The sequence below is a fragment of the Dunckerocampus dactyliophorus genome, chromosome 2 (assembly GCF_027744805.1).
Source record: "Dunckerocampus dactyliophorus isolate RoL2022-P2 chromosome 2, RoL_Ddac_1.1, whole genome shotgun sequence".
Lineage (NCBI taxonomy): Eukaryota > Metazoa > Chordata > Actinopteri > Syngnathiformes > Syngnathidae > Dunckerocampus > Dunckerocampus dactyliophorus.
Genome location: NC_072820.1, coordinates 20,463,280 through 20,483,386, shown reverse-complemented (window position 1 = coordinate 20,483,386; position 20,107 = coordinate 20,463,280). Strand labels below are relative to the sequence as shown.

The following is a 20,107-nucleotide window of genomic DNA, read 5'->3' as shown; positions in this document are numbered from 1 at the left end:
GATAGTGCGAGTCGCCTGGGAGGGCGTGCATGCGCATGTCGTGGGCAGCGGTTCCTGAGCTGTGTTGCTGAGTGGAGGAGGACGTGTTGAAGTACAATCAGTAACATTGCATTTTACTCCGCAACTCAGCTGTGGTCCAGCCCGAATATGACCCCCTACATAAGTTTAACAATACACTACATAACTGCGTGTGTGTGTAGGTTTTATTGGAGTGTTTTTTTTTTCTTAACAGAGGCGGTCTATATACAGTAGTGTAGCGTCGCCTGGAGCACTTCCTGTATCCCAACGCGCTTTGTATGCACTCACTTTGGCTTTTATAGTGTGAACGAAACAACACTGACAAAAATAGGACACACGACGGCATGAAATACATGAACAGCAACCTCGTTAATCACCACTCTCAAGAAAAAAACTGCTCAGTAAGAAAAATTTGTATTTTTGTATTCAAATGCTAAATGTTGTGTTATTCAATCAAGAGACGTGTGCTTAGTTTACGTGGTTTATTGTCAAAATTGTCATGCTGCTAAGATGTTGTGTTTTCTGAATGAGTTTAAAACGATGTCACTGTTTGACACGTAAACTAAGATCCTGTTTACACTTTTGGTTGCACTAAAACAGTCTCATTCTTTTTGCAGCATAGCTGCTTTTGTTCTGGTTAAACTATGCTGTAAAATTTCCATCCATTTTCTGTACTGTTTGTCCTCTTTAGGGTCACGGGTATAGTATAGTATAGTATAGTATAGTATAGTACTTTATTAATCCCACAGCAGGGAAATTCACTTGTTACAGCAGCAAGCAAGATACGCAAGTAAAGAATGCATAGTGACATAGTGACTACAACATGGTTCAGGTGGTGCAGGTGTTGTAGAGCCTGACAGCGGTCGGTATGAAGGACCTGCGGAACCTCTCCTTCTTACACCGTGGGTGTAACAGTCTGCTGCTGAAGGAGCTGCTAAGGGAACCCACAGTGTCATGTAGCGGATGAGAGGTGTTGTCCATGATTGATGTCAGCTTAGCCAACATCCTTCTATCCCCCACTTCCTCCACGGAGTACAGAGGACCGTCCAGGACAGAGCTCGCTCTCCTGATCAGCCTATTGATCCTGCTCCTGTCCCTGTCCGTGCTGCCCCCTCTCCAGCAGCCCACAGCATAGAAGATGGCTGAGGCCACCACAGAGTCATAAAAGGTCCGTAAAAGAGTCCTGCACACACCAAAGGACCTCAGTCTCCTCAGCAGGTGGAGGCGACTCTGGCCCTTCTTGTAGAGGGCGTGGGTGTTGACGGACCAGTCCAGCTTGTTGTTAAGGTGAACACCCAGGAATTTGTAGCTGTCTACCAACTCTATGTCCGCTCCCTGGATGTTCACCGGTGTGACGTGAGATGTTTTCCTCTGGAAGTTAATGATCATCTCCTGGAAAGCTGGTAAGCTAGAGCCTATCCCAGCTGAACGCAGCAAAATACAACCTATGAAATTATTAATTTTTTGTGGCACCTTAACATCGTATCAAGATATTATCGTTATCGTGAGCCATGTATCACAAATTGTACTGCATCATGAAGTACCCTGAGATTCCCAGACCTACTCCCAATACTTGATGCGGTCCAGCCTCACCCGCATTCGACCACCAGTGGTCCACTGTGAAATAGAGTTTCAGACCCCTAATTTAGTGACTCCCACAGTGTCTCCTGAGTGACAGCATGGAAGAATGAAAAGGCGAAAGACATTTAAAAAAAAAAAAAAGTAGAAGACGCTTTCTTTGAACACAACAACCAAAGAGAATTCTCGGATATTCCAGCTTAATGCATTGCTTTGTGTGGAACAGAAGAGCAGGACAAAATGCTTAACTGGTAGAAAGATTACAACAACCACAACACATTGGGCCAACAGCTGTAGCTGTAATGTTTCAATGTTCGGATGAGAAGAATATAAGTGGAGGGAAAAAAATATGTACAGTGTAGGAGAAGGGAAGCGTACTGAAACGCGGTACCATAATGGCACAGATGCCAACATAAACAATAGTAACTCATGCTAATAGTGGTCCTGAAATAAGGCAAAAATGTGGTCTAGTTACCACCAAGTCAACTGTCGTGACTGTGTTAGTTGGTTAGTTTTTCATCTGCACAGACGACGGTGAGCATCTAACTAAAATGCTCAGGTCCAAATGCTGCGAAGTTTGGTTGTACTTCACCTCAAAAGATGCAGACTCAGCCGCCTGAAGCGCCTGAAAGTGATATTGTGCAAGAACCATCTTTTAAGTTCATTTTGTTCAATGAATGCACGACATTTAGGATTTATGCGCAAACACCGTTTTAACGCTAGTCTAGCATTGTGATAATGTATGCACTTAAAGTAGTGTAAAATCGTTTCTCTTTTACAGTATTCTATGTTCTGTACTGCTGCTAGTTTTGCTGTGGTATAATTATGACAATTAATTGTGAATTTTATTTCATATTGGTGAATTAGTAGTTATCATTTTATTAATCAATCATTATAATTATAGATGGCTGATTTCAGCTCCTGATGGAGGTGGAGTTACAGTTTAATTGTTACCACGGTAACATGGAAACAGAAGGTCACCACATATCCGAGTGTGTCCCAAAAGCTGACCCCTTGTTTGGCTCTCACAAGGCTGCCAGACTCCTCTAAGTCAGCTTGAGTCAGACCAAGCATTGACATAGGCTCGGGTCCAAAAGCTCTGACAGAATGAGCTGGCTCTGCCACCCCAGGTGGAGCGAGCATGTGTGCGAGGAGGAATACAATCCAGGAAATGAAGAGGAGGAGCCGAGGTGGCAAAGAGGGAGGAAAAATAAAGTTTGCTCAACTGCCTTACATATGTAGTCCATATGGACGCAGATCTCTGTCAACTATAGTGGCCCCTGCCAGCAGACGTAAAATAAACCATAATAAACACGCACAGATTTTGATGTTTTAAGGCTTTGGATTGACATTATTTGACATACACTGATTGAGCCAATTACGTTCAAGTTTAGGGTTGATTTCCTGGAAGAAATAAAAAATGATGCTCTCAATTTACTTCAACCTAGCAGAGCGTAACATTCCTTCTTCATTCCTTTTATTCTTCATTCCTTCTTCAAAAGCTAAACAGGTGGATTATATATCCTTTTCTTTTTTTTAAAAAAAAGGACACCATCTGCCGTGGAGTGGATGGTGTGTGTTTCAAGTCTAATTAGATTTATGGTGCAGTTATTGCAGCTTGTGTGTGTGTGTTTGTGGTGGCAGGTTGCACCCTGAGGTGGAGGGCACCTCGGGGGGGGAAGTGTGCTCCCTCAAGAGGAGGAGGAGGAGGAGAGTGTCTTTCATCACCCCTGTCTCAATGCCAGACCTGACTCTCACAGCTGGAAGGAGGGAGGCTCCTGGCGGCGCTCCGTCACATCAAAACCAGAAGATCAAAGATGACGAAGAGCCAAGAGGAGTTACTGCTAACTTTTTCCAGTGACAACATTACAAAAAATAGCATTCAATATTATGTACGATGTTCAACATCTCTTCTTTATCTCCATGACACGCGTCCTGACAGTGTAAATAATTAGAGAAAAAGAACAATATATCGGACCGTCTTCTGGCGAGCTGGGAGAGAGGCAAACGAGCAAGCGAGCACGAGTGTTAAAAGCGGCATGGCGTCGTGCTACCCTCACCTTCACACATCTGCAAACACAAACACACGGCAACAGTTCACGCTGTGCTTGAAGAGCAAGTGCACGCACACACACCTGACTCCCATCAAGGCTCTACAGCAGCACCTGCTGGTCATACACACATACTGTACACAGACACCCCTACATGAGGTCACTTCCCTCTGATACACACATATAGAATCATATGTGTAGACACCTCCGTACCTTATATCTAAGAAAGTAATTCACACACATTCGCACGTACACAGGCCAAAACCTGAACGTGCACATTATGTATGCCAACATGATCCAGTTGTGATTTATGAGAGCTCAGCTCGGTGAGATTTAGCCTGCTAAAGCTGTACCTGAGGGACACACGCACACACGCACACACACACAGAGGCTTGTTAGAGAGAAGTGTGCGTGCTGACAAGGACGCACAATTCACTCTACAGCCATTTCTGACATGTGGAAACATGTGCATACGTGATGAATGTGGAACGTGTGGAGCCAAAGCTTGCACATTGCCACTGAAAGAGCCTCAGCCTTGTAACTCCTCACAGGTGTGTGTGTGTGTGTGTGTGTGTGTAGCTGGCCTTCAGTGTGAGTCTTTCTAACAACATCCCCAGTGAGTTGCGTGCCCCCTCCCCTCTCGGCTCCGCCATGACAGATAACCAGGTCCCTCCCTAATAGCCGAGGACACACAGCAACGTTGCACAGACACACACTGAGGCCAACCAGGCGGCTACACACTGACAGGTGCACACATAACACACACACACACACACACCATGAGGTTTCAGAAGAATGAAACATCCCATCATATAACCAGCAGGTGATTTCTCCTTTAATTACTTTTCCTCCATTCATAATCTTACAACTCCATTTTTCGTGATGCAGTCAGCAATAAACTTGCGTAATACTCATAACAATGTAATTTACAGTATTACATACAGTGTACATGAGTGTATCATCTATGCAATACTCTATACAGGCTGAATATACAGTATAAACACATTAAAGCACATGGCGTCAGCAGCAGGCAGTGCAGGCACTTTCTTTCCTCCTTGCCTTCACTGAAGGCTCGCTGTTGCCATGGTGACCTGCTAACCGTTCAACATCTTTCCACGCTAATTGTACAAGAGACCACTGATGCTGTTTTTAATACCAGCTGACGCTCAAATTTTAAAGTGTTTTTTTGATCTATGCATGTCGAGTTTCAGATGGTCTAGATCAGATAAACAACAAATAGTCCAATAACATTGTCGCACACAACCACGCTGTATCCCAGTCTGCCATCGGGGGGCGGACAAATGTACGCACACGCACACAGCATAGCCGACTATAATGTAATCACTCATCTACAGCTACATTTGGGGTGCACTGTGCGGATTGGGAGCATTTGGCTAATAATAATCCATACACCGATACTAACACGTGGACACGTGCTGCCTATGGTCATGTTATTGTAGAAAGACTTCAAATTAGTCCAAAAAAAAGTCTAAATAAAGACATTGTCAATTTAATTAATGTTACCGCTCCTCCGTATTTGAGAAAGCGAGCAGATGATTAATTGTAAACGAGACCATAAAGACACAGAAATGATGTCATGTAAACAAGATAAACAAGATGAAACTATAATTATAAATAATCAATGTGACAAGACTAGTTTACTAAAAAGAACAATGTATTGTCATGTTCTATATGAGAGGTATCCTTACAGTGCTGTGAAAATGTCACACTTGCACGTTTCAGATCAAGCAAATTTAAGTATTAGTCAGTAACAACACAAATGAACAAAGATGCAGTTTTGAAAAAACCTACATGGTCATGTGTAAAAAAAAAAAAAAAGTGATTGCTGCCCACTAGGGAACACAGCTCTTCTCAAGATAATCAATATGTCGCGAGTGACAGGCACGCTAGTGACAGACAATCATTCAAAGTGACTTCTTACTAAACCTAATCTTGATCCACGCGTTTTAGCTAACTACAGACCAATCTCCAACCTTCTATTTCTCTCCAGCATCCTAGAGAAAGCAGTTGCCAATCAGTTACACCATTTCCGTCCAAACAATCATCTACTCAAGGTCTTTCAGTCAGGATTTAGGATGCACCACAGTACAGAAACAGCACTCGAAAGAGCATTACGAATGACCTCCTCGCCGCCTCAGACAGAGGCCTCGTTTCAGTATTCAACAGCATTCGACACAATTGATCACCAAATCCCAATACATAGATTAGAACATGGCCTTGGCATTAAAGGAACTGAATTAGAATGGTTTCGTTCATATTTGTCTGATTGCCTGGAGTTTGTATCCATTACTAATAAAAAATCCAGACACATGAAGGTCAGTCATGGCATCCCACAGGGTTCTGTGCTAGGACCTGTATTGTTCAGCTTTTATATGTCTCCTTTAGGCAATATGATGAGAAAATACTCCATTAACTTCCACTGTTATGTAGATGACATACGACTCTACGTATCAATGAAACCTAACCAAACTAATCAGCTGTCCAAACTCCAGGCGTGTCTTAACAACATCAAGAGCTGGATGACCTCACACTTTTTACTGTTAAACTCAGATAAAACTGAAATCATAGTCCTTGGTTCCCAGCACCTCATAGACAAGATTGCAAATGATATTACTGCCCGAACTGGTCTTGCACTCTCCCCCCACTGTACAGTCAGAAGCCTTGGTGTCATCTTCGATCAGGACCTTTCCTTTATTTCCCAAAGTGTTCAAAACAGCATTTTTCCATTTACGAAATAAAGAAAATCAGAAAATTCCTGCCACTACCAGATGCAGAAAAACTTGTTCATGCTTTTGTGACCTCCATGTTGGGTTATTGTAACCCTCTATTAATTGGTTGCCCTAAGAAATCTTTAAAAACCCTTCAGTTAGTCCAAAATACTGCCACACGAATCTTAACCGGAACCAGAAGAAGAGATCATATCTCACCCGTATTAGCCTCCTTGCATATAAAGCTCTACGGTCAGGCACCAGTATATGTTGAAGAGCTCCTAGAACCCTATCAACCCAGGAGAACACTGCGCTCTCAGAATTTACAATTACTTGATTGGGAGGTAGAGCATTTAAGTTATCAGAAGCCGTCTCCCCAACTCAGTCCGGGGGGTCAGACACCTTCTCTCTTTAAAAGTCAACTCAAAATTTACCTCTGTGAAAAATCCTATAATTAGAACTGACCCCTGATACGCTGATATGTATCAGAGACACTCCTCTATGTTCCTTGTACTAAGATAAAGACTTCTGGCTTGATCTACCATCTATTCCTCTTTTTTTATATCTTAACCCAACCAGTCGAGACAGAGAGCCGCCTCACAGAGCCAGGGTTCTGTTCAAGGTTTCTTCCCCAGAGGGAGTTTTTTCCTTGTGTGTTCATTTAAAAATTGCATTTTGTGTTGAGTTGTGTTGTCATTGACTAATATTTAAATCTGTTTGATGATCTGAAACATTTAAGTGTGACAAACACGCAAAAAAAAAAAAGATGTCAGAAAGGGGGCAAACACTTTTTCACACCAATGTATATTACTTCTGTTGCCAACTGGCGCTATAGAGAACATAGAAATGTAATACATTGATATCCATATGTCCGACAAGAGTTGATAAACACTAGGTCAAAGCATAAGACAACAGTGTTTGAAGAGGTGATCACTGTCTTACCTGTTCCTGTCTCTCCAGCCAGCGGTCCACCATGGGGTGATTGGCACTAAGAGACGAGCGAGCCGTCTCCCTCTGGAACTCTCTCTGATTGGCCCATGTGCCTGCATCCCGTGGCAGACTGCGGTACGTGTCCAAACCTTTAGCCTGTAAGGAAAAACCAAACGTAACATGAGGTATGAGAGATGAGCGCTGTATGAAAGGATTGTCGAGACAATGTGTTACTCTCACCTTCCTCTCCAGGCTGTTCGAGCCTGATGAGTGGCGAGCTTTTAAGAAGCCAGCAGTGGTGGACCACCGGGTCGGGTTCTTCCTTGACGGTGGCTCTTCTGATTGGACCCGTGACTCGCCGCTGCTTAACGGCCCATTGATGCTCAACAAGGCAGGGTCACTGCTGCGGCGTACATGCAGGGGCATGTCTGAGAGGAAAGGTAAACATCTTTTTTATTGTGCTTTTCAACAATGGGCATTTGTAGAAGAGATGCCTCATTTGATGTAATTCGTAATTGTCGAATTTGCCTAATTAGCCATGACGCATTTGCAAAAAGTGAGTGGAAAAAACATAAAAATCAAAACAAATGTTTAAAAATACAAATTAACTTTCTTCTGTTGCTCAAAACTGAGCCGCCTGAGTGTGTTGAGATGGGGTATGAGCCCACAGCAGCACCCACTGCTCGTTGAACATGCTTTCATGTCAGAGTCTCTGTTGGAAAGGCCACAACTTTTACATGTTTATGTCTTTGTTTCATTGATGTTTCTAGTCGAGCATTAAGATTTTGCACTTGTCCTTGAATGCAACCACAGCTACGTGCTAGGAGACGTAAAAGTGAAACCTACGCATAGCTGGCAGATCTGGTGCATTATAATGTGTTTATGAGCGAGGGCAAACAGGCCTGCCAATCTGTTTGTGGTGCTCCAAAATGTATGTGTGGTGGCAATTTGCTTAAATATGCATTTTTTTTTACTAATAATAGGCCGTAGTCAACACAAAACAGCAATTGATGTTTAATTAATGTTTGAAAAACCGCTAATGAGTGACGAAGCGATGTCCGGACCGTGATAGCGAGGGACGACTGTACTGGTATCATGTGATCACTGTGTCTGAGTCACATGATCTAAGCCGCTATGTTATGTTGATGTATTTAGTTGTGTTTTAGTTTGCAGCCACAAGCCTGTTAAAAGATAAGTTAAAAAAAAAAAAGTCTCCACATTTTGTTCTGCCCACTGCACATGACATTGTTAATCGGTCTTTGTTGGCATTACTAAAGACATTGAAACAAATGTTGGAAGTGGCTGATGCCAACATCCTTTCAGCAACACTGCTGCTTGATTAAGTCAATTAATCAGCGTGATTCCACTGCGGGGGAATTATCAGTAACAAGGCGGCAGTTGGAGTTTGCTCAAAAGTGTGGGAACAACAACAACGTGAGGGAGGAAGAGCCCGTCCATTAAAACTAATCACTCTGTTTAAAAGTTGCTCTGTGTGGGAAGGTCCAAACAACAAGGCTAAAAATGGAAGCTAGCGCCTTAAAAAAAACCTTATGAGCTTCCCATTTCCCCACTTTGAGAGGACTCTGTTATGGCGGATAGTTTCCGGTGGACCACACATGAGAGATGATGGAAAAATTGTATTGCTGGCAGAACGACGCCAAGTGTCAAGCTCCCAAATTCGTCTCCAGTAAGTTTGTTTAGATGCTTGACTGCTAAGGTCAGCGTGTCCATGTGAAATGTTATCTTTGAGGGTCTGCTCTTTACTTTATTTTCAGTGCACATAAACCACTGCGGATTCTTATAAATATGAGCGCCAATAGATTGTGTCAATTGTGTGGGTGTGCTGGGTCCCTCGGAGCATGGGACCGGCACTATGGGAAAAAGAGGCACGCTGGGAGATGGAGACAGGCCTGTGCTGACAGCTTAGCACCATCACCTCTACTTACGACTACTCGCTCACTCATTTCTATTAATTCACTCATTTTCTATGCCGCTTGTCCTCACTAGGGTTACAGGCGTATGCTGGAGCCCAAACACTCCTGGTAGGTCGACGTTGACGTTATCCTCAGATTTCGGATCACCATTTGTAATAAAAGTGACTGTTGTAATAATTGAATTAGGTCGATTCAGCTCTATTGTTGGCTAGCGACAGAAGCTAACACTCAAAATTCACAATCCAGGTTTAAGCCCTAAATATGCCTCTCACACTTATTAACCACCTTTAAAGCAATAAAGACAAAAACATGTAAAATATGTTATTATAAATCGTTGCTCACTTAGGGAAATGTCTTTTCTGTGGATAAAAACAAACTATTTTTGGACCCAAAAAATATTAGAAAAATTTGCGCGGCTGTGAATGCTGAATGTGAGGGAATCCACCATATTTGCATCTGTGCATTTATTCTATAAGTATACTGTGTCCACTGTGTACTTAGTTTCTGAGTGCGTGAATTCTGACAGTGTAATGCTGTCACAAATCCATTACCATTATTAGTCATTGAACAAGTGCAATATCTACCCTCTTCTTCTTCCCTTCTTTTTAACGGTGAATTGCAACCACTCGATGCAGCATTATCGCCAACATTTGAATCTCCTGCTAAAATGTCTGCCAGCTTTTTTTCCCCCACTTCTCCATTGTACAATAATTACAAATGAATTCATTCTTGTTCAAGTTGCTCCTCGGCTGCCATTATTTAAACTCAGTCCCTCCCCTTCTGCGACGTAGCCAAGATGGTGACTATTGATGTTGGTAAGTGTCCATCACTGTAGTGCATTTTGACGTACTTCAATGTGAACGCACTTATGCATTCAAAAGACTAAGTGTAAGTATGCAAGTGCACCAACTGAGACACAGCGCATGCTTCCTGAAGCACCTTGCGATACCGGTCAGTGATCTGCTGTCTTATATTTATCAAAACATATAAACATATAAATATTCCCACATTAAGGATGTGGCATTCGCCTTTGAAACCATTGCTTTCGTGCCTTTATTCATATTTGCGTTTGCTCCCTTGAATAGGAAACGCAATCTACCTAATAAACATGTATACAAATTAAAATACACCCCTTATGATTTTTCACAGATTTTTCACAGACGTCCCCACGGACAACGGATTTTACCGTTGCTTACTTCCGGGAATTGTTACATTCCTACTAGTGAGGATAGGCGGCATATCGAGAAAATAGATGCATGGAAGGAGCAAGCTAGCTTGCTGTTAGCCACCCACATTTGTTTATAGGCTTGAGAGGCGATTTGATGAGGTCATCATTTGCGCGCCAGCAAATACGGGAGCCGACCCCGATATTGACCGATATTACATTTTTATGCCAATGTCGGGCATAAACCCTAATTTCTATAAATGTATAATAACTGCTACACACTTTTCACATAGGATTTAGCACTTTACACTTCGATTAGCTTATCTTGTGCCACGGAACTTCTATACGAGGTCCATGAAGAGAAATAGCTTTGTCTCATGAGGTTTTTTTGGTCCACAAAAGAAAGCTGGAAGTTCCTTCACAGTCAGTGTTTGGTATAACTGAACTCAGGGCAAAACGCCCTCCAGTCCACACTGGTGTATTGTTCTCACAACTTACTGGTGCGCAGTGCAGAGGGCGTAACCTCGATTTCGCTGGCCGCCTGATAGGGTTGGAAGGCCGACGCTCCACTGCCGGCACTGAGGTCGGCGGCAAACAGGTCGGGGCTCTGCGTGCCCGTGGAGCTGGCACTGGTGCCGTCGCCACCATGGTGGGGTTCCTGTTCGTCATAGACCGCGATCAGCTGCAGAGAGAAGACAATAAGTTCATAAGTTATAAGGTAATCGATTGATCGTTTCATTTAAAAATTTACTGTAAATATTCTGATTTCAGCCTCTCAAATGTGACTTTTTTAATTTCCTTAGTATCCATGAAAGCAGACCAATTATCTTTGTGTTTCAGGCAAAACAATAGTCACACACCAGCTTTGACTTTGGGAAAGAGCAATCAACATTTTAGAGCAATCAACATTTTTGCCTCAAAGTATGAGATTTATCCACTTGTACTTGTGCGTAGGAAAATGCGTACATTTTTGCACAACTCTTACCATGCGTACACACAAAATCTAGTGGTAGAACAGTGAAACTACAAATAGCTATGGCTGTGCCTGTCCAGTGCAGGCCATATCATCTTGCTACGGGCTTCACAACGTGACCATCAAACAAGGAACCACCCCTCCCCTTCAGAGCAGACGAGCCGATGCCAAAGGCAAAGCCTGCCCCTAGGACTGTCACAATAGCCTATAAATTGAGTAATTTAACAATTAAGATAAAATTAAATAATTAAAATAATTTTGCCGCCTCGATGAACTGACATGTGCATGTATGTCTGTTTGTTTTCATCGTCTCTCTGTGCCACACGGGCTGCATGTGTCTGTGCGAATTGGTTCTATTGTAGAATGAACAGAAAGAGTGAACCCTCCTCTCATTCAGCCTCTTTGTGGAGGCAGGGCTACTCGTGAGTGGATACACAGAGTGCTAGCAGTTAGCAAGCAAACGTTAATATGAATGAAGGCACAAAAGCCATAGTTTCTATGCTGAATGCCACAGCCCGTGTGGAGGTGTAGCAGAGCCTTCATCCAGACAGTCAACACGAAACTGCACAAAATGGTTCGCTTTTGAAGCTTTGGATTTTGAAGCTCCATGGCCAATTATGCAAATTTGACGATTATACCACGCCACAAATAGATTGCAATCCTCTGGGAAACACTCATTCCTGATACTGTAAATATGTTCATAAATGAACAGAAATACATTTATATATTTTTTAAAAACAACTCTGACTATATTTCCAGAATGTTATTGATTTATTAGGCCCTATATCTTTTTTTCTTGTTGACTTGTCTAAATATGTATTAATTAACCCTTTAACAGGCTTTTTGCAAATGCATCTTGGCCAATTATGTCATCCCCCCGCAACCCACCAACGACACAAAGAAATTGTTGTGGGGAACGCTGTGGGGAACACTAATACACGCGCGCACGCGCGCGCACACACACACACACACACAACTAAAGTATTTGTTTACTCAGTTTCTACCACAGGTTCAAATTGCATTATATAGCATGCTGAACAAGCTCCCTTGGTAGAGAACATACATCAAGACCCATTCTTCCCATTATGATCTTAAGATCTTTGCACACAAACACACACACACACACACACACTTCAAATTACAGCTCATGTCAGCTCAAGCTGGATGTAATGAGGCTAATAACAGGTCCAAGGTCCATGTGCATGTGTACAGTATATAAACTGTAGGCGTGACCTGATGAGCTTTTACCTCATTAAGTAGCTGAGTAAAGGCCAGCACCCGCTCCCGCTCCCCTCTTATGTGCACAAATACAATCCATATGCTTGTTATTAGTCTGTAATCAGTAAGGTCACAATGAGCCATGTGACACTGAGGAAAGAGGCGGGTGACAATAAACCTTCATGAAGTAAGCACTTGATGACGTCTAAAGGTTTACCATCAGGACGAGCACACTTAAACAACAATACAAGAAACATCAGTAACAACACGGACCACTTTCAGAAGCACAGCTCACTAATCCAAACATGTGGTCCCAACCCGACAGAGCACAGAAGAACTTTTCCCATTCTTGCAACACAACTTTCCCCCTGACAGCAGCCGCCAGAAAGCACAAGGCCAGCGACATGTGGGTCAGCAGACCTCATTGTTTGTCTAAGTTGTTTCAACATGTGGAGCAATGGAGGTCATTGGAGACTTGTTTTGTAATGCAAAATGAAGATGATGAAGGAAATATGGACGCTCCTTGTTGTCATCCTCTTGGGTTTGGGGTGCCCAAACTTTTTCCACCGAGGATTGCATACAGAAGGTATATGGGGGGCGGAGGTTTCGATCCATTTTGTACATTAAAGATGCTAAAAGCAATCCATTGTAGGTCAATATATGCTAAGCAACCTGAACAGCTGCAGTTAAACGTTTCTAAAACAAGCAGGATGTTGGACACCGGATCTAGCAACACCAATAGAGGTTCCAATGACCTTGCAATACGTGTTGCGAGTGAAAAACCACAGACTTGAGCAGTGTGAGAAATCACAACTCTTTAGGGGTGTCCCGATCCAATATTGATATTGAATCTAGGGTCGATATCAGAAAAAGAAAAAGTTTCCGATTATATATCGGTCAGCACTTAAAATCTCTGGTATTGGCACTCTGATACAAGCAATCGATTCCAGACTCCACCCCAAGCTTGTCTAACCAGCAACAGGCAAACAAAGTTCATGTGATCACAACAGCGTGTGCTAACGTGTTTAGCAAGGAGTAGGAGTGATGTCGCCCGTGTGTATTTTCTGGTAAAAGTCCGACAAAGACGTTGCAGCCGAGTGCAAAACTTTTCATACACAAGCTTCCCATGGTGGCACAGAACTGGGGAAGTTTAATAAGACCATCCTCATTGTGCATTGTGCAGCACCGCACGGGAAACTCACACGGGACGACAAAAAATCAGTAGCTTTAACAGAAAAAAGCCTGTCCCTGTCTATGGTGAGTAATGTCAGGTTTAAACGCTTAATTGAGTGTCATAGCACATTCATTTATATCACAGCAACGTAAAAATAAGTCTTCGCTAAAGATTGTATGGATATTGGAGCAAAACAACATCTTTCACTGACGGGAAAGTTGTGGAGTGCTTCTGCTGCAAAGATCTTCCCCCAAAAGGTAAACAAAAAAGAAATTGTGTATCAAATTCCAATGTCAGCTTAAAAAAATAACAAGAAAATGTGAAACTTTAAGAGAATGTACTGTTACAGCTTTTCTGTTAAAGAGACACTTATTTTGCTATTATTTAATATTATTTTTTTCAGAGAAACCAGTGCAGTTTTATTTAACTTAAGAGTAAGTCTCATGTGTTCATTCATTGTTTGTACCGTTTGCAATTTAGGTACCAAAATAAGTGTACTGTAACTTGTAGGGTTATGTGCACAGTTTCATTAGATTTGATATTCATATGAGCTCGTCCATGGGTCGCCAATCCGTCAATCATGAGCCACTAGTTGATCTTTGAGACTATGTCGGTTGATCGCGAGAACATTTGAAAATAATAACTATCACATCCGTGCCCTCACCTCCTGGACAGCAACCAACAAGCACGCATTTTGTCCACTGAACACGCCCGTACGCCTCGCTGCTATCCAGGCAGCTACCTGCATGCCCCAGATAGGAGCACAGTCCCTAAAACCCGGCCGGAGGTACACTAGTAAACCGGCTCGCCTCGTACACTGACTGCTAGGGCTTGTGGTTAAGGAAGACGTGTGCACAGGCTGCCATCCCATGAGAAAAGTTAGCCAAGCTACTTCCCTTTCTGAAATACTGGACAAAATTGGCCAATAATGAATTACAGTACTTCAATAAATGTAACGATTTTTGCATTTAATTAACATTTTAACAACCTCAACATTTTATTTACAGTCATAAAAATGCACACTCTATGCAGGTCAAATACGTGTAAAAGGTAAAAAAATAAAACATAAAAAGACTTACAAAAATTTAAATGGAAAAAACTGAATTTGGGGAAAAAATGGAATGGAATTTGGGGGAAAAAATAAAACCGATTTCATTGCATTGCATTGTCCCCCACAAATGAATCAATCTAATCTCAAAACAAAACATCCACATCTAAGATTTGTGCTGTATCCGAAAAAAGCAAAGTAGTAAAATATCTAGTAATGTATTTCATTAACAATGAATTTATTTTATTTTTACAATATGCCAAGGGTCAACAGAAAATTTGGACACCCCTGCTCTACAGGAAGTCTCCTTGGACCTTAAACAATAAACACAAGTTGGTCCAAAATGACATGGGACCGTCGGGAGTCTGAAATAAAGGTTTGGCACTCGAGCAACTCAGAATGTGACACGGTAACTTGTGTAACTTCTTTTTACAATTAAAACAACTGATAACTCCTAAATAACAATTAATGCTGAAATGTATGCACAGTATCTATTCTATGAAAAACAACGTGACAGTCCAAGTCAAGTCGTCTGAAAGGCAGTGTGAGAGATGCCGACAGAGCGGCATTCCCCATAATAACTGGAATGTGGGCGGGAAGGCTGCGGGTGGCGTTGTGAGAGTGGAGCTTGTTCGCTGGCGCGCTAATGAGCATCATACATCACGTCCCATCAGTGCTAAACGCACTTGCAGCTATATTTAGATGTCTTGCTTCAATTACCTGTTTTCCGTGGGGCTAATCAACACGTCACAGGCGGCTGTAAACGTGGCCGCGCAAACACTGCAGATGGCGGCCAGCGCGTTGATATATATGTTTAATTAAGTAGGAAGGCTTGTATGCCAACATGGGCGCTTAACTGCAGCTTCTCTTTAACTCAATAACAGGAGTTCAGGTCGAGGGAATCCTGCAACTATTCTAACTGTAAACAACAAAACAACACTTAACTTATAACCATGGATGGTGTCTAAAGTGCAGCCCTAGGGCAACTTCAGTCTGCAACTGATTTTTTGTTGGGCCTCAGTCTACTGCAAAAAATAAAACAAATTGACTATAAACAAGATGTAGTATTATACTCCAGAATACTACAAAATAGGAACACTATTGTGAACTCAAAGATGGTAAAACTTTTTCTCTGTACACAAAAGGCCTCTCAAATATTCTTCACAAATCCGTCTAAATCTGTGTTCGTGAACGTTCATAATTCATTATCCATCCACCTCACAGGTGTGGCACATCAAGATGCTGAATATACAGCATGGTTATTGCACTGGTGTGCCTTAGGGTGGCCACAATAAAAGGCCAATTCAAAATGTGTACTTCAATTGTATTGAACCAGGACTGGGCCTGGACCTCCAGGTGCTGGCAGAAAAAGGTCCTGTTTTATATTTTGGACCTTTGGGCCTGACACAGGACTTACGGCCGTTTAATGAGAAATTAAATATGTCACTCACTCACTCAGACGTTATGCCGTCTGGCATGTAGGAGAGCAACAAAGGTATTCCACTTCTGTCTGTTTTGGACCAGATTTTGAATGGGGTCCACATGTATTGTGGAGGATCTCGAGCTCCCTTTCTACAGTTCAACGCCAGGTATTCTTGGGTCGCCCCCGCTTCCGCTTCCCTTCTGGTGTCCAGTGAAGATGTTATCTGTTTCTCTTCTCATCACGTGTCCAATTTATCTCCACAGTCTTCGCATTACGATGGTGTCCATAGTCACCGGGGGAGAAGAAGATGTTGATTAGAGATAGTCTCGGGCCAGAATATTCACAGAATCCCTTTAAGGTTCTTAGTGTGGAATGTGGACAGTTTGTTAAAGTCTCTTTCAGTCATCCTCCAGCATTCTGAGCCGTACAGGAGGGTAGAAAGTACGCAGCGCTGGTACAGTCTTAGCTTGGTCTTGGTGCTGTACTGGGATGACTTCCACACATTGTTTAGCATTTTGAATTCATCCCTGGCCTTGTTGAGGATATCCCTGATGTCACTGCCTGCTCTGCCGTCGAGTGCTACCAAGTATGTGAATTCTTCAGTTGTTAGAAGATATTCTCTGTTTACTTTACCCGGAGAGGGGTTTGGGACATTCAGCATCATCACTTAGTGGTAGGTCATCAGAGAAATGGACATCTTCAAGGGTTGGTAAGACGGTCCATCTTATGCCTCGTGGGCCAGTCCAATGTTGTTGCCTCATCATCTAGTCAGTGGCCAAGTTGAAGAGCAACGCTGACATAGGACATGAAATGAAATTAAATATGTGCTGACGCCTAAAGAAAACCTGACTGCACTTGTTAGGAAGTACAATTCATTACACCACCCCCACGTTTGGATTAGGACTGTAACGGGAGAAAATGAAGCCTGCAGGGATTACGTATGTAAAAAGAAATATACTTAATTCATCAACCACAGAGTACTTGGTGTGGTTCCTTGTAGCACACGCCCGTCAGATACCGCCCCGCCATCCCCACTGTTAGGGTTGCGACTTTCGCTCTTAAACACAAGCCATGTGTTCTTTTGGCTCAAGATCGTTTGTCTTCTTTGGCTACATTTGAAATGCTTCAGACAGCGCTGATTTCACTGGGGAGTCATTTCCTTTAAAATGGTGCAATAATTCATCCCGGACTTCACCACCTAGGCCCCTTGACGAAGATAACTGATGACACCGCGAGCAGCGCAGACTTCAGAGGGAGAATTTCTCCTGATTAAGGGTATTTGCCATAATGAAGGTTCTTCTGCATCAGGCCCAAGAATCGGTGGATTACCGATTTGTTTCAGGAGGAGGAGGAGGAGTGACTGAGGATATGGCTTTCTTCTCCACTGTCCAAACATGAACTTTCACCTCAGAAGAACCTGAGAAGCGCTGAGCTCTTTTAACGGAACACCAGGTCCCTCAATTTACTAAAACCACTGTCAAGTTTAAAAAAGGAATAGTCAACACTGAGACAGAAGGACGCAAATCAACATGCAATTAGACTATTGAATACGCTTGTGTGCTTCACAGCTCTCCATTTTGTTGCATTTTCCTGGTTTCAGTTTCGAGTTGAGTCTGTACAGTACAGATAAATAAATAGATATCAGCTTCACAATAGTGTTTCAAAGCGGGGGCCGTGAAAACATTTCTGTCCCGTAGAGGTGGCATGCCAGAAAATAACAGAACCACTTCTTTAAGAGGACGTCAACAGCAGTGCAGTGGAGGAAGCCATCCCTCCATGCTAGACTTGTAGACTTTAAGTCCTGAGTCTGCAGCCACCGTCACAATCCGCAACACGGACACTTCTGCTGGTCTTGGCAAGGAAAGCAAATGTTTCACAGTCTGACTTGAAACATGCAGTGCTTTGGGAATGTACGTTAAGCAACATGAGGTATTCTGTCTGGGTCCAGTTGCGGGTTGGCCCAGGCCAGTGGACCCGGTCTGGGTCAAATGTGAAAATGTGTGTTTTTGGTTTGGACCCAATTGAAATGCATATTGTAATCTCTGTAGGGGGGGAGCAGTAGCGTAATGTCCACAGTCTTTCCCCAATGAGACTTCAGTCTAACGCTTGAAAAACAGACTATATTTCTAAGTTTCTACCATGGAGATGAGCAGCTCACTAGAACCTCATCTTACAAGGATTATGAAAACATTGCATCAGCTCCATCAACAGCTCTTTGACACACATGCCAGACAGATTTATCCTGGATCAGTCTTGATGAGCTACACAAAAGCAAAAGTTCACCCTGTTCCCAGTTATGCAGTGTAAAAAGGGAAGAAAACATGATGATGGAGAAGACTGGTGGAGATACAAGGAGGAGAGGAAGCATAGAAAAGGAGGCTGGAAGGTCAAGTGAAAGGACAGTGTCATGTCTCTTTGCTGGCTAATTAGTCTTCGCAAGGCAGTGTTTCCCACAAGACTACGTTCTAAGTGCATATGCATGTCACTTTTATGGACGAATCCCTTCATAATGTGTTTATGAGAACTATCACCACTCTGAGAATACAACGACAGACAAACTCATCAACTTTTGGGCTTTGTAATGTACACACAGTGCATTACTAGAGGTAAATAAACCCAATCTCTCTAAACCCAACCCAATATATGCATATAAACTGAATATTAACATCAACAATGGCAGCAAATACAAAGTATCAGTTACAGTGTAGTCTTAAAACAGCCATAATAGCTCATTGGTTTAGCAGTTAGATGCTATTTCCCACACAAACAGCTGTCATTCTGACTATAATGACAACAGAACATCAATAAAACATCACACCCTTATGGGAAGTTATTAATGCTTCAAATGTATCTCTTAAGAGTTAAAAAAGTCATGTTAACTTCTGCAACGATAGCTCATACAAAGAGGCCAACAGAAATGGCATTATGTATTGCAAAACACAAAGCGGAAGTGGAACGGACCATTTCAAAGTAAAAGGTTTCAAAATAAGAATCTGCGCATAACCATGAACAATTCTTAATAGGTGGCACCAAATCACTCTTTGGCGGTCAAAATTAATTAGTGGCAGGCCGCCACAAATAAATAAATGTATGGAAAACACTTTCTTTTTATGAGCCAATTACAGTGGCACGGAATGGAGGAGAGGGGGCGGTTGATGGAAAACCTACATGAGTATTTACTTGTAAGATAGAGGAAGCCAAATGTGCTTTACAGTGGAGCCGATAAAGCCTCCAAGAGATAGGTCTGATATATAAAGGCTGTTATCATTCACAGCACTACTAAACAGATCTCCTCAGCCCCAACAGCCACAAGACAACATGAAATAAAGCAGAACCACACTAGGGTTGATACTTTATTCATCTCCAAGAGAAACTAAGAGCCAACAGCTAACAGCTCTTCCGGGCTTTGAGAGGAACACTCCTTTGGAGGAGCGTGGAAGCATTTAACCTTGGCCACACAATAACATCAGTGTTTTCTCTGGCAACCTACAGCTGCAATAACATGGTGTGAAATAAACTCAAGTAGATTCATCTTTGGAGTGCTTCAAACCAACAAGACATGCTAATCACAACACGCCTACGCCGGAATCGCCTTGATTGTTTGGGTTAACTTCACCGGGTGACAATAGGAGGATGGAGGGCCGACGTGCGGAGTATGAAGCGGTGGTGAGTTTATTAGGCTCTCTGGGGTCAATGAGTTTGTTGTGAGAGAAGGCTCTTCCTGTAAAAATGCTGATTTGTTGTAAAAGTGATTTTTAAAAACTGTTACAGTCATACGTCCCACAAAAACATCCAGTAGTGGAGGAAGCAGATGTCAGACAAGTATCCAACTTGAGACAATTAGAAAAGCCAACAGTTATTCCAAT

General features: G+C 42.6%; 1 protein-coding gene across 12 annotated transcripts in view; it reads right to left on the bottom strand.

Annotated features, from left to right (window-relative positions):
• Window positions 1-20,107, bottom strand: part of LOC129176911 (partitioning defective 3 homolog) — a 169,401-nt gene that overhangs the window by 102,060 nt on the left and 47,234 nt on the right. For all 12 annotated transcript variants that reach the window (XR_008569530.1, XR_008569531.1, XM_054767419.1 and 9 more), the window contains exons 3-5: window positions 10,904-11,087; window positions 7,547-7,734; window positions 7,319-7,462 (exon numbers count right to left, since the gene is read on the bottom strand). Coding sequence is in view for 10 of the 12 variants with exons in the window: in XM_054767419.1 (XP_054623394.1) it covers window positions 7,319-7,462; window positions 7,547-7,734; window positions 10,904-11,087 (516 nt within the window). In the remaining 2 variants the exon portion in view is untranslated. The remainder of the gene's footprint in view (window positions 1-7,318; window positions 7,463-7,546; window positions 7,735-10,903; window positions 11,088-20,107) is intronic.